The sequence below is a fragment of the Schistocerca piceifrons genome, chromosome 2, assembly GCF_021461385.2.
Source record: "Schistocerca piceifrons isolate TAMUIC-IGC-003096 chromosome 2, iqSchPice1.1, whole genome shotgun sequence".
Classification (NCBI taxonomy): Eukaryota; Metazoa; Arthropoda; class Insecta; order Orthoptera; family Acrididae; genus Schistocerca; species Schistocerca piceifrons.
In genome coordinates this window covers 992815777-992829169 of record NC_060139.1, presented here as the reverse complement: position 1 = coordinate 992829169, position 13393 = coordinate 992815777, and the positions used below count along the sequence as shown (strand labels likewise).

At 43.4% G+C, this 13393-nt stretch overlaps 1 protein-coding gene across 1 annotated transcript in view; it reads right to left on the bottom strand.

Moving 5' to 3' along the window:
* The window catches only part of LOC124776603 (cell division cycle protein 123 homolog), a 114111-nt gene that overhangs the window by 39392 nt on the left and 61326 nt on the right, over positions 1-13393 (bottom strand). The window contains exon 2 of the mRNA XM_047251673.1: positions 7237-7455. Within this exon, the coding sequence (XP_047107629.1) occupies positions 7237-7443 (207 nt within the window). The 5' untranslated portion in view covers positions 7444-7455. The remainder of the gene's footprint in view (positions 1-7236; positions 7456-13393) is intronic.

Here is a 13393-nt window from a genome sequence, read left to right as displayed (position 1 = left end):
TCTAATCGCCTCAGTTTAGCCCTAACTGCCTCTTTTAATGCTATAGGAATGGGTCGAGAGCGAGAGAAATGGGTGAGCGCCAATGTCCTGAACGTGATATGGTCTGCATGGTTAGTTGTAAAGGACAGGCCGGGTGCAAATACAGCAGAAAATTCTTTATATGGTGCCTCTTACTGAAATGGAATTTCGTCCAATACTAGGTTTACTGTGTCAGAGATAGTAAATCCAAAAGCTGAAAAGGCATCTAGTCCAAAAATATTCCTTGTCGCTGTGCTAGCAGTATGTCCATACTTCGAGCGACATTCTAGTCGCCAACATCCACTAAATACAGTCCTCTGAGCACAATATGGTGGTTGCCGTATACGACTAGCATCCCTGCAGAGCTACCCAAGCATGACTCACGGCCCGTCGCAGGAGAACTTCTGTGAAGTCTGGAAGGTAGGAGACAAGGTACTGGCGGAAGTAAAATTGTGAAGACGGGTCGTGAGTCGTGCTTGGGTAGCTTAGTTGGTAGAGCACTTGCCTGCGAAAGGCAAAGGTCCCGACTTCGAGTCTAGGTCCGGCACACAGTTTTAATGTCCCAGAAAGTTTCGAAACCAGCGCACACTCCGCTGCAGAGTGAAAATTTCATTCTGGTAGCATCCTTGCAGTTTGCAACAGTGCTAGGGTCCTTAGACGCTGGAAGATTTCCAACTGACTGGCTTTGCAGATGTACCTGTGTCAACCTGAAATTTTTCCCTCTGGCTGCCTAGAGTTAGCTCCACGATCACTCGTATTTGTTGTCTACGTGTGCGCGCTTTCTGCAGCCTTTATATCAATACGTTCGAAACACGCATGGCAGTCGCAAATGGTTCAAATGGCTCTAACCACTATGGGACTCAACATCTGAGGTCATCAGTCCCCTAGACTGAACTACTTAAACCTAACTAACCTAAGGACATCACACACATCCATGCCCGAGGCAGGATTCGAACCTGCGACCGTAGCAGCCGCGTGGTTCCGGACTGAAGCGCCTAGAACCGCTCGGCCACAGCTGGAAGTCACAAATAGATGTGACTGTAATATATCTTTCAGGTTCACACTTGCCACAGACTGTCTGCAGGGCGGCAGTTGAATCGTTTTGAAACAGTCTTCACATGATGCGTATGATCAGCAGAGATGGTCAACAGTCAAGTGATTTGATGACGAGGAAGACTCCGAGGAGGGGCGGAAATGATGCAGTTGCTGTGGTTTGATCTGTGCTACTTACAATGGGGCCAACGTTTGCAACATAGCAGCTAGTGAAAGAATGAATGAATGAGCGAAGCGTAGGACTTCTTCCTGTGAGGTGTCTGGAAATTTTAATGTCTCACCGCGAAGCTATTCATTGGTGAGAATCCAATTACAATGACCTGGGTGAGTGAATCAGCCTACGACTAGTTGCAATCTGAGCTGTCACACATAAACTGATACTTTTGGCGAAGGGCATGAAGGTCAGCCGTTCATGCTGAATATGAGAGGTCTGGGCTTTTTTTTGTATTGATTACCGCGCATCCTGGCCGACATTATATGGTTTTGGTGACGATAATAAGTTGGCAGTAAGTTACACAACTCTTCACAATGTTGGGCCACCAGATCTGTTAATTGGGGCAACTAGGGCTTAGACAATGATAGGAAGTAGGGCTAAGACAATGATAGGGAAAAGGCTCTCTGCTACCTTAAGGGCTGTGAAGTGTTGGGGAAGATACGCATCTCAGTCCACTTTTGATTCCTCGCAGGGTGGAAATAACAGACTGACGCTGATAGGAATGAGACAATTAAGTGTTTCCATTCAGCATGAAGTGTCTGCCAGAGCTGCTAGGAGGTCCATCTGCTGTTGGTGCCGACACCCTTGAGTTGCTAATTTTTGTTGTAGCAAGGTCATTTGAAACTTGGTCAAAACCAGGTGGATATTTAAGTCCTTTTTGCTCGTCGCAAATTTTGGATTTTACACTACTGGCCATTAAAACTGCTACACCACGAAGATGACGTACTACAGACGTGGAATTTAACCGACAAGAAGAAGATGCTGTGATATGGAAATGATTAGCTTTTCAGATCATTCACACAAGGTTGGCGCCGGTGGCTACACCTACAACGTGCTCACATGAGGAAAGTTTCCAACCGATTTCTCATTCAATAACAGCAGTTGACCGTCGTTGCATGGTGAAACGTTGTTGTGATGCCTCGTGTAAGAAGGAGAAATGCGTACCATCACGTTTCCGACTTTGATAAAGGTCGGATTGTAGCCTTTCGCGTTTGCGGTTTATTGTATTGCGACATTGCTGCTCACGTTGGTCGAGATCCAATGACTGTTAGCAGAATATGGAATCGGTGGGTTCAGGAGGGTAATACGGAACGCCGTGCTGGATCCCAACGGCCTCGTATCACTAGCAGTCGAGATGACAGGCATCTTATCCGCATGGCTGTAACGGATCATGCAGCCACGTCTCGATCCCTGAGTCAACAGATGGGGGACGTTTGCAAGACAACAACCATCTGCACGAACAGTTCGACGACGTTTGCTGCAGCATGCAGCTCGGAGACCATGCCTGCGGTTACCCTTGACGCTGCATCACATACAGGAGCGCCTGCGATGGTGTACTCAACGACGAACCTGGGTGCACGAATGGCAAAACGTCATTTTTTGGGATGAATCCAGGTTCTGTTTACGGCATCATAATGATCGCATCCGTGTTTGGCGACATCACGGTGAACGCACATTGGAAGCGTGTATTCGTCATCGCCATACTGGCGTATTAACCGGCATGATGGTATGAGGTGCCATTGGTTACACGTCTCGGTCACCTCTTGTTCGCATTGACGGCACCTTGAACAGTGGACGTTACATTTCAGATGTATGACGACCCATGGCTCTACCCTTCATTCAATCCCTGCGAAACCCTACATTTCAGCAGGATAATGCACGACCGCATGTTGCAGGTCCTGTACGGACCTTTCTGGATACAGAAAATGTTCGACTACGGCCCTGGCCAGCACATTCTCCAGATCTCTCACCAACTGAAAACGTCTGGTCAATGGTGGCCGAGCAACTGGCTCGTCACAATACGCCAGTCACTACTCTTGATGAACTGTGGTATCGTGTTGAAGCTGCATGGGCAGCTGTAACTGTACACACCATCCAAGCTCTGTTTGACTAAATGCCCAGGCGTATCAAGGCCGTTATTACGGCCAGAGGTGGTTGTTCTGGGTACTGATTTCTCAGGATCTATGCACCCAAATTGCTTGAATGAATGGTGAATGGCTCTGAGCACTATGGGACTCAACTGCTGAGGTCATTAGTCCCCTAGAACTTAGAACTAGTTAAACCTAACTAACCTAAGGACATCACAAACATCCATGCCCGAGGCAGGATTCGAACCTGCGACCGTAGCGGTCTCGCGGTTCCAGACTGTAGCGCCTTTAACCGCACGGCCACTTCGGCCGGCTATATTCCAACAATGCAGGAGCTAACTCCAGGTTGGAGACACCCTCCATGAAATTTTGTATACAGCTCCATGTTTACTTCTACGTCTGCATTAGTCGACCAAAATATTATTTAACCTGGGAGAGAGGCTGTTTCGGTCTGCTAATCGTCAGTTAGTGTAACTTGGGTTGCGGTGGGGAGGAAGGATGGGACAGCCACAGTTATGCAATGAAAACTGTACTAACCTTCGTGATTAGAGGTTTCAAGTGGATGGTCAATCACACAGGGGTTACACGCCAAGTCTTCCATTAGCTTTATCTGTTTCACTGAAATCCGTTCCAATTTCATCTGCCATGTCAGTTTCCATAACACTGTCCTTGTCATGTACTGCACATTCATTTTCACTTTCCAGACCAAGAATTATTATGTTCTCCGTTGCTTCTTCCGTTAACCCATCTGTATCCCAATATTCATTTTCAATTCATCTGACATGTTTGCAAGATTTAACAAACCATTTTCGTAACCTTAGACGAACTCTTTGGTCATTTGTTTCATTTGTTTTAACGTAGTTTAGCCGGCCTGGGTGACCGAGCGGTTCTAGGCGCTACAGTCCGGAACCGCGCGACCGCTACGGACGCAGGTTCGAATCCTGCCTCGGGCATGGATGTGTGTGATGTCCTTAGGTTAGTTAGGTTTGAGTAGTTCTAAGTTCTAAGGGACTGATGACCTCAGAAGTTAAGTCTCATAGTGCTCAGAGCCATTTGAACCATTTTTAACGTAGTTAAATTCATAGAAGAAACTTTTTTCTGCAGTTTTTTGTTTCTTTGTATTCCAGAGAGTTCTACACTGTTCAGATCACAGTGGTATGGTGGGAGCCTCAGAACAGTACATCCTTATGCTTCAAAACGGGATCCGCTTCAAAAACAGACTTCGGATTATTATAACACACAACTTGAAAAATCTCATTTCTTTTTAAGCTTGGTTCTAAACTGATTTCGTTCTGAATGAGCCATTCAATGACGTCCTTCTTGCGAGTTGCGGTAGTGGGTGTTTTATTTCTCTGAACAGTATGGTACGGTGGGTTATCAAGAACGACATTACTGCCAGCTGCGATATTAGGAATCACTTTTTCTTCTAACCATTTGTGGTAATTATCTCCATTCATATCATCGCGATAATCGAGGGGTGAAATTGCGAATCATAAATTAATTCTGCTCCATCTAAGAAACCCACTGCTTCTCCAGAGTGGACAAGAATAGCTCATTCGCCTAAACTGCTGTTAGTGTTTACACCCTGAACTACTTCACGCTGCGAGCACATTTTCACAGTACAATGCGTATGCACTCACATTTCGTCCGTGAATACCATTAGTTTATTTGGGTACTGCTGCTCTGATTGCTGTCGGGTATTTCGCACGTTTTCGAACAATGTCGGAACGTTCAGATAGGATGGTTCGATAGGAAATCTCATCTCTTTCAAAATTTTAGGACATTTTTTCTTCTCCCTGAAAATTTATGTCTGTTTTTGAAAATATAAGCAGCTCTCTGTACGTTGAGATTTCCTTCTTATTCTCGTAATACCCCAAAAATTTCTTGGAACACGCTTTTTATTGCAGTCACCTAGAGAAACTACTTTTGTAGGACGCCTTTTTTTTCTACTAGTTTACACTTTCTCCCCGGTTTGTTCCACTTTTTTACGGTCCTTCAAAATGTATTTTACTGTTCTTTCTGACTTCCCTACCAATTTTGCCACCCATGAAATTGGTTTCTCTTGCGGTACCTGTGTTTTTTATTCTCTTCGTGGCAAAATTGTACAACTATGAATATAAACTATTTTTCACCTGAATGTGCTAACTTTCGCGGTGTATCCCTCTGCTTTCCATTCTCAAGAGTATTTATGATTATGGACAACACTGTACCGCACCATTGACGATACTTTACGAGGACACGCTGAAGTGAACTACTACAATGGAAAGCATTGTACTTGCAGTGTCCTCTAAGTGAGTGTCACGAAAATAGTCACCTCAAACTCACCCTTACCTCATTTTCTGACAGACGCATCATGTGTCATAATGTGTCAGGGGGAGACAGAGTGGTTGAAGGTGACAGAAAACAAGCTGCAGTCGCTCTAATCGACCACGCGGGCATGGCGGGCTTCATGTCAGCATCATCGTTGGGAGGAGGTTCTGCTTACCAGGCTGAGCATCGGACTTAGCCCTTTAACACAGAGCTCCCTCCTCCGGCGGGAGGATCCACCGCTCTGCGAAGTTTGTGGTGTGCCATTTTCAGTTCAGCATATTTTCACAACGTGTGTTTTATATACTGACATCAGGACATCCCTCAGTCTCGGAGGAGATCTGCCCACCATCCTCGCCAATACTGTTTCCAGTGTTACAAGAGTGGTGACATTTTGTGAACTGTCAGGCCTCGTCGCTAAATTGTTGGGGAAGAGAGGCAGACTTTAATGCATTTTAAACTGCTCCGCATGTGGGGACAGCCTTCGTCCCTACCCTTGAGACTGGCATGCTGACTTTTCGTCGAGGCGCTGGTGGACCATGATGTTGAGTGCCTCTCACCTAAAATCATCATCATCACCATCATAGCTACACCCGCTCCCTGCAGTCCGCCGGCGCTAAGAGTTCTAATTCGCATGTATACCTAACAGCACAGTTGGCCAATGCCGCCTGTGTTTCCGTGCGGTATCGTGTGTTCACGTATGGTTTCAGTCTTCCATGGAACGGTGTTTGGTAGTGAACGGGCCTACGTGCAGTGCTATTCCGATAGTCACCACTGTACTCCTTTACTGTAAGGTCACCACGTACTTCAGATAACTGTCAAAAAAGGGCAAGTGCAATAGTTCTGTGGTTGGGTAGTGGACCTGAAGCAGCACAGTTTCTGTCATTGTGGTCTGTCTCGGGAAGCAGCTCCATATTTAACGTCATCAGTCTCCGATTCGGAGACAAAACATTCTCTATCACATATTACACTGACCAGCGTGCGTCATTATCGTGTGGAAATACATTTCACTGCGTGGCGGACAGAATTAGTCATTTACTATGTGTTGGCTGGTCAAGACGCCTTGTAGCTGACAATATAGAAAGACAGAGAATCAAATTTGTTGAAATTTTGTGGATTTCTTTACAAAATTTGTGCCCCTACCACTAAATGTCAGCGACCTCGGCCCATGGTTAGTTCTCCTATACGATAGAGCTGTCCCAGCTGAACAGGCGGCTATCTCTAGCAATATCGCTCATCATCTCATCAAGTTTTAGGCCTTCCTTTGTTTAGCATGTTATGGTACCCATCGCTTCCTCAGTCTTCCTTGACTTCTTCTGCCAACTGCCTTAAATCTGCTTATCTGGAGAGTTTCTACTGATGGGACACCACCTCGTACAGCCGAGGAGGTTTGCGTGATCTGGATGTGCAGGGCTACTGTCACCCAAGCCGGAAAGGCCGAAGGGGAGGAGCCAGACGAAGTGTATCCCACAACAGCTTATTGGTCCCTTTCTCCTATCATATGTGTCCTTATCATGTCCCTTTTATGGTCATCTCCTGTTACAAGGCGTAGGGAAGCCAGGAGGCTGGTTCATACAAGAAAATCAGGCCAGTTGGAAGGCCACAAAGTGGCAGCCCACTATTCAACTACACTTGGACTGCTCTCGTAAGGCGCCCAGGTGAATTTTCCCAATTACTACTAGTACCCAAAACAGCCTAGCAACACTACTTGGCAAGCAAATTCGCTACTGACACTCTGGGCGCACCCTGAGCGCTTAAGCAGGGCCCGTGACTCACCTCAGCCTCGTCAGAGTCAGCGTCCGAGTCGCTCCAGTCGGAAGAGCTGGAACTGCGCTGCCTGGGTGGAGGCACCGCCTCCTTGGGCAGGATGAGGCTTCCCTCGCGGAGGTACGTCAGCACGTCGTTCTGGATGGGGATCGCTATAGACTCGACGCTGTGCCTCGAAAACCTGGGGTACCAGCTGGTGAATGAACATTCCTCCATCTCTGGTCTCACCTACAAAAGAGAAGCCAGTCGTAAAAAGTAAACACTTCGTCCTAAGGGGATTTTACATGTTTAAAATAGGGATTGGCAAACTGAAGTCCCACAGGCATTGACTCTCTTAGAGACACGTCAGTAGCTCATTGGTCGAACACATTTTAGAACTATTTCACGTTGATCATGCTCTGATACAGATAGTTGTAATTCATGTCATTTCCAATGATGGCGTACCAAATGTGTTTAGTGTAATTTTCTTTATTATTTATTGTCTTGTTCCACGAGCCAATATTAGTCTAGTTACTTGGTCATATGACAAGATACTACAAATATAACGCACGGGATGCTATTAAAGTATAAAAAAATCACAGGAAAGCAAGTGGTTTGCAGTGGTATACAGTGCATTCCAAATGACTTTTCCTCGGACACGGTGTCTCCAAGACGTTCCGGGTATAACGCAGCTTTCACAAACCTGAAGTGTAGCTTGCAATAAACGTGTTAATTTTCCACTTTTTTTTATAAATTATTAAGATGAACTAATTACTATGTAGAGAAAAACATCTCATAAAATATACAGGGTAGAGCAGAGGGCCGAGCGGTTCTAGGCGCTACAGTCTGGAACCGCGCGACCGCTACGGTCGCAGGTTCGAATCCTGCCTCGGGCATGGATGTGTGTGATGTCCTTAGGTTAGTTAGTTTCAAGTAGTTCTAAAGTTCTAGGGGATGGATGACCTCAGCAGTTAAGTCCCATAGCGCTCAGAGCCATTTGAACCATTTTCGAGCAGAGGAAACGCATGTTTCTCACTATTGAATGACTGGGACACGGTCTGATAAAAATAATTAAAAAAAGCAACAAGTGATCGATTTTTAATGCAGTTTTGAAATATACGTACTTTAATTAGGTTCGGAAAATAATGTCTTGCAGATGACGTCCTTCTTGCTGGATACAAATTTGGATCCTCTCGTAAAAGTTACGCATGGCTCTCTCCAACATTTCATGCGGCACGGCTTCAATTTCCTGACGAATGGAATTCTTCAGGTCATCGATTGTGTGAGGCTTGTTCATGTAGACTTTTGATTTTAAATATCCCCCCCCAAAAAAGTCGCATATCGACAAATCGGGTGAGCGAGGGAACCAGTAAACATCACCATATCTCGAAATAACATGTCCTGGGAACATTTGTCGAACCACTTCCGTGGATGCTCTCGCCGTGTGAGCTGTAGCACCGTCCTGCTGAAACCACATTTCTCTCATGACCACTTGACGCCTTTCAAGTTCTGGGTGAAGAAAGTTGTTTAACATTTGAATGTAGCACGCTGATGTCACTGTAACTGCAGTTCCTTCCTCCTCAAAAAAAAAAAAAAAAAAAAAAAAAAGATAGCGTCCAACAATCCCCACCTTTGAAATGCAGCACCACACTGTTACATTTAAACTGTGGTGAGGTCTTTGGTGTAAATGTGGGTTCACCGGGGCCCAATACCGACAATTTTGAACATTGACGTAACCGTCTACATAAAAATGTGCTTCTTCACTCATGAAGACTGTAGCATCTGCATCTTCCCTAAAAATTTCGTCCATTACGCGACTAAAGTCTCTGCGCTGCACAAAATCCCCTTCACTAAGCTGCTGGACGATCATTTTCTTGTGACGATCATCATGTAAGATGCGGTGAAGTAAACGACGTGCCATACCAACCGCTACAGCCTGTCGTCTAGCCGATCGTTTCGGACTAGCAAGAACTGCTGTTCTCACTCGGTCTACATTTTCCGGAGTACGAACTGAGCGGGGAAGGTCAGGTGGTTTCTTTTTCGTCACATATCTAGTACTTCTAAACGCTGCAACCCATTGGAGTACAGTATTTCGATCAGGCACTGCACCTCGACGTCCAACTCTAAAATTTTGACGGAATAGACGTTGCACAGTGACTACGGAATCACTATTTCTAAAGTACTGCTCGATAACGAACACACGATGCTCTACGCTCCATTGCTCCATAGCGACTGAAACTGCATTGTATTGGCAGTCTGCCAACATTCATTCAAGGTCAGTACCCCCTCTCGTCGCCGCATACTAGCTGTTCAAAAAACATGCGTTTTTTCTGCTCCACCCTGTATAATATATTAAAAGCCAATGAGTCCATGTTAAATGAAGTGCACAGACGTGGCAACAGAGAAGTTAAAACGATAGTCTCTGTGACGCTTTCACTTTTTAAAACAAAATATGATGTAAAGAGTTTTTCCTCTCATACGTTACTTCTGCTTTTACGGACGTCATGGGAGGTATATTCCAGAGCACTCTACACATTGCACAGTATAGTGAACAAAAACCTTAGTCTTATTTAAAAGGTGTCTGCAAGTCATTTATAGAATCCCATAATAATTTATCACATTAATATGCTGTATGACATTTTTCATGTTTCAAATATATGTGTCATGACTGTATACTCATTGTTTGAAAGCAGAACGACCGAATGCTATATTGCGACGTGTCGTTTAAATATTACTTTCATACGAAATTACACCTGCATACTCTCTTTTTGAAGTCCGATATCATACTTATTACTACAGTTTTGCGAGGAAGTCAATACAGTATTTTCCCGGTCAAAAAATGCTTTCAAAAAAATAAAGACGTACAACAGCCACCAGAGCCTGATAAATCAAAAACAGTAGGTAATTGCGATGGCATTTGTATGGTACGGAAGAAGCTGACTAAGTTATTTAGGATATATTCATTGTTATTCGATGTATGCTATAGTGATAACTGCATCGTTCCATCGCACTTGCGATGTACCTTTCATGAGGCAAATCATTCTCAAATGCATTGCAGACGTTTTTGTAACATTCAAATATTTACCCAAATTTCATTCTTCCAGTAAGGAAAGCTGCGTTACGCACTGTTAAGGGTGAATTAAATGGTTAACCCTTCATTGCTTGGAATTTTTATTGGACGTGGAGGGCGTGAAGTTCAAAAATGCTATCACTGAATAGAAACATCAAAAATGGACATTTAAAAAAAAACAGTTGTACCAATTCAGTGATATCACGAATTAATATTAATCGCGGTATAGACTGTTTCACCAGTGCTTAAAGACACAAACATAAATCTTGTAGGGTAATGGATGTACTTAAAATAATATTTTGCAGTTACAGGTACGAAATAATATTTTCTTAAATTTCTTAATTTTGGATACTTTAAATTTAAAAAATAATGTTTGAATTGAAATAAATAATTTTGCTTAAAATAGCTAAAAACATATTTCTATTTTGACTAAGGCATGGTGGCCAGATGTACTTAAAATAAAACATATTCCTAATTCAAAGAATTTTTTATTTGTTGTTGTGGTCCGAAGACTGGCTTGATGCAGAGCTCCATACCACTCTATCCTGTGCAACACTCTTTACCTGAGAATAATACTGCAACATACATCGTTCTGAATCTGTTTACCGTATTCACCTCTTGGTCTCCCTCTACAATTTTAACCCCAAGACTTCCCTCCAATACTAAATTAGTGATCCCTTGATGTCTCAAAGTGTGTCCTGTCAACTGATCCCTCCTTATAGTCAAGTTGTGTCACATTTCTTGTCTCCCCAGTTCCATTCAGTTCTTCCTCATTAGTTACGTGATCTACCCATCTAATCTTTAGCATTCTTCTGTAGCACTATATTTCAAAAACTTCTACTGTCTTCCTGTCTGAGCTGTTTATTGTTTGCCTCGTGATGACTGGGTGTTGTGTGATGTCCTTAGGTTAGTTAGGTTTAAGTAGTTCTAAGTTCTAGGGGACTGATGACCATAGATGTTAAGTTCCATAGCGATCAGAGCCATTTCAACCATTTGTTTATTGTTTACGCTCCACTCCCACACACGGCTATACTCTAGAAAAGACTTCCGACAACTTAAGTCTATATTCGATGTTAACAACTTTCTCTTCTTCAGAAACGCTTTTCTTGCTATTGACAGCCTACATTTTATATCCTCTATGCTTCGGCCATCATCAGTCATTTTGCTGCCCAAATAGCAAAACTTATCTACTGCTGTAAGTGTCTCGTTTCCTACTCTTATTCCCTCAGCACCAGCTGATTCAACTGACAAAATTCAATTATCCTTGTTTTGTTTTTGTTAATGTTCATCTCATATCCTACTTTCAAGACACTGTCCATTCCGTTTAGCTGCTCTTCCGAGTCCTTTGCTGTCTCTTATAGAATTACAATATCATCGACAAACCTCAATATTTTTATCTCTTCTCCTTAAACTTTAATTCGATCTTCAAATTTTTCTATGGTTTCCTTTACTGCTTGCTCAATGTACTGATTGAATAACATAGGGGATAGGCTACAACCCTGTCTCACACCCTTCTCGACCACTGTTTCCCTTTCATGCCACTCTATCCTTGTAACTGACGTCTGGTTTCTGCACTAGTTGTAAACCGTCTTTATATATATATATATATATATATAAGTATGGCTCTGAGCACTATGGGATGAGGTCATCAGTCCCCTAGAACTTAGAACTACTTAAAACTACCTAACCTAAGGACATCACACACATCCATGCCGACGAGGCAGGATTCGAACGTGCGACCATAGCGGTCGCGCGGTTCCAGACTGAAGCGCCTAGAACCGCTCGGCCACAGCGGCCGGCTAAATCGTCTTTTGCTCCCTGTATTTTGCTCCTGCTACCTTCAGAACTTCTAAGTGAGTATTCCAGTCAATATTCTCTAATTTTAAATGTACTGCCCAGCCATTTAACCAACTATATTATTATTTATTATATTCACTAACAACTTAATTATTTGATATATTTATAGTGAATTTTCTGTACATTGCTCTCATTCTTAATTTTGTACGTACAAAACACAGAAACATGTCCACTTTTTTAAAAATTTTTCTTCAATAAGTAAAAATATGTCTTGTGTTGAGGATATACATAACTGACGACTGTATGGCAGTTGTCGTTTCATTGGCTTTACCGTTGGAGATAAATAACTAATACAGACTAGGGATAAACACTAAGAATACAAATAATCCGTTAATGAGTAAATGACTGCACACGGTCTTTTCTTCTGTCATCCTTTGATCGGTGTCCACTAGTCTAATCAAACAAATAATGCTGTTGTCTTGGAGTTCCTCCATCTTGTAATTTATGGATGAATATCCCCTCCTTGAAAATATCCTGCATAGTGGACATAGATTTTCGACTGCTGAGAGAGGTTCATAACACTTGTGAGTAGGAATAATTCACTGCTTGAAGACTGCTTTATGACGTTTGATCTTATAACCGTAGCAGCGGAAACAGCAGAGCAGTGGCTGGTTGACATCTGACGGATAACGTTGACGATGATCTGCCGGCTGAGAGAGGGGACAAAACTTAACTCATTTTAATTATTTTCCCAGCATACGCATCGAAAACACAGATTAGCAACATTGCCCTACAACGACAGATCGTAACCCCAAACATGACAGCCACTGTCAACTGTAAATGTGTTTTCGGAGAACGCGAAGTGCAGGTCACGAATGTGCTTAAAACAACGCGAGAACTACTTTCCGCGTATGTTACTGTAGCCGGAAACTCGATCAAAATGTTCTTCTTTGCTGTCAGTTGTCACCAACCACAAAATCGCAGAACGAAACTGGAAAATAGGAGAAGTACTGACGGAAGCAGGTCTTAAGGGCGGGTCGAGAGTTCCAAATCACTAAATCGATAACGTATTGAAGGTATTTATCGTTCCCTGTCGTGCTCCTTGCGAAGGTAAAGAACAGTAGATGATTTAAATATGTCGTCAGCTTAGTTGCTGGTCGGTGTTTCACTGCCTCTCACACCACACAGCCATGGTACCCTCAACATGTCAGCTACTGACTATTAACGGAAAAACCTTATTGTCTTCACTAAAAATATCTACGCAAGAAGAGTATTTAAAATGGCAAAAAAATTCGTTACTTTAGAATAGGAAATGTAATG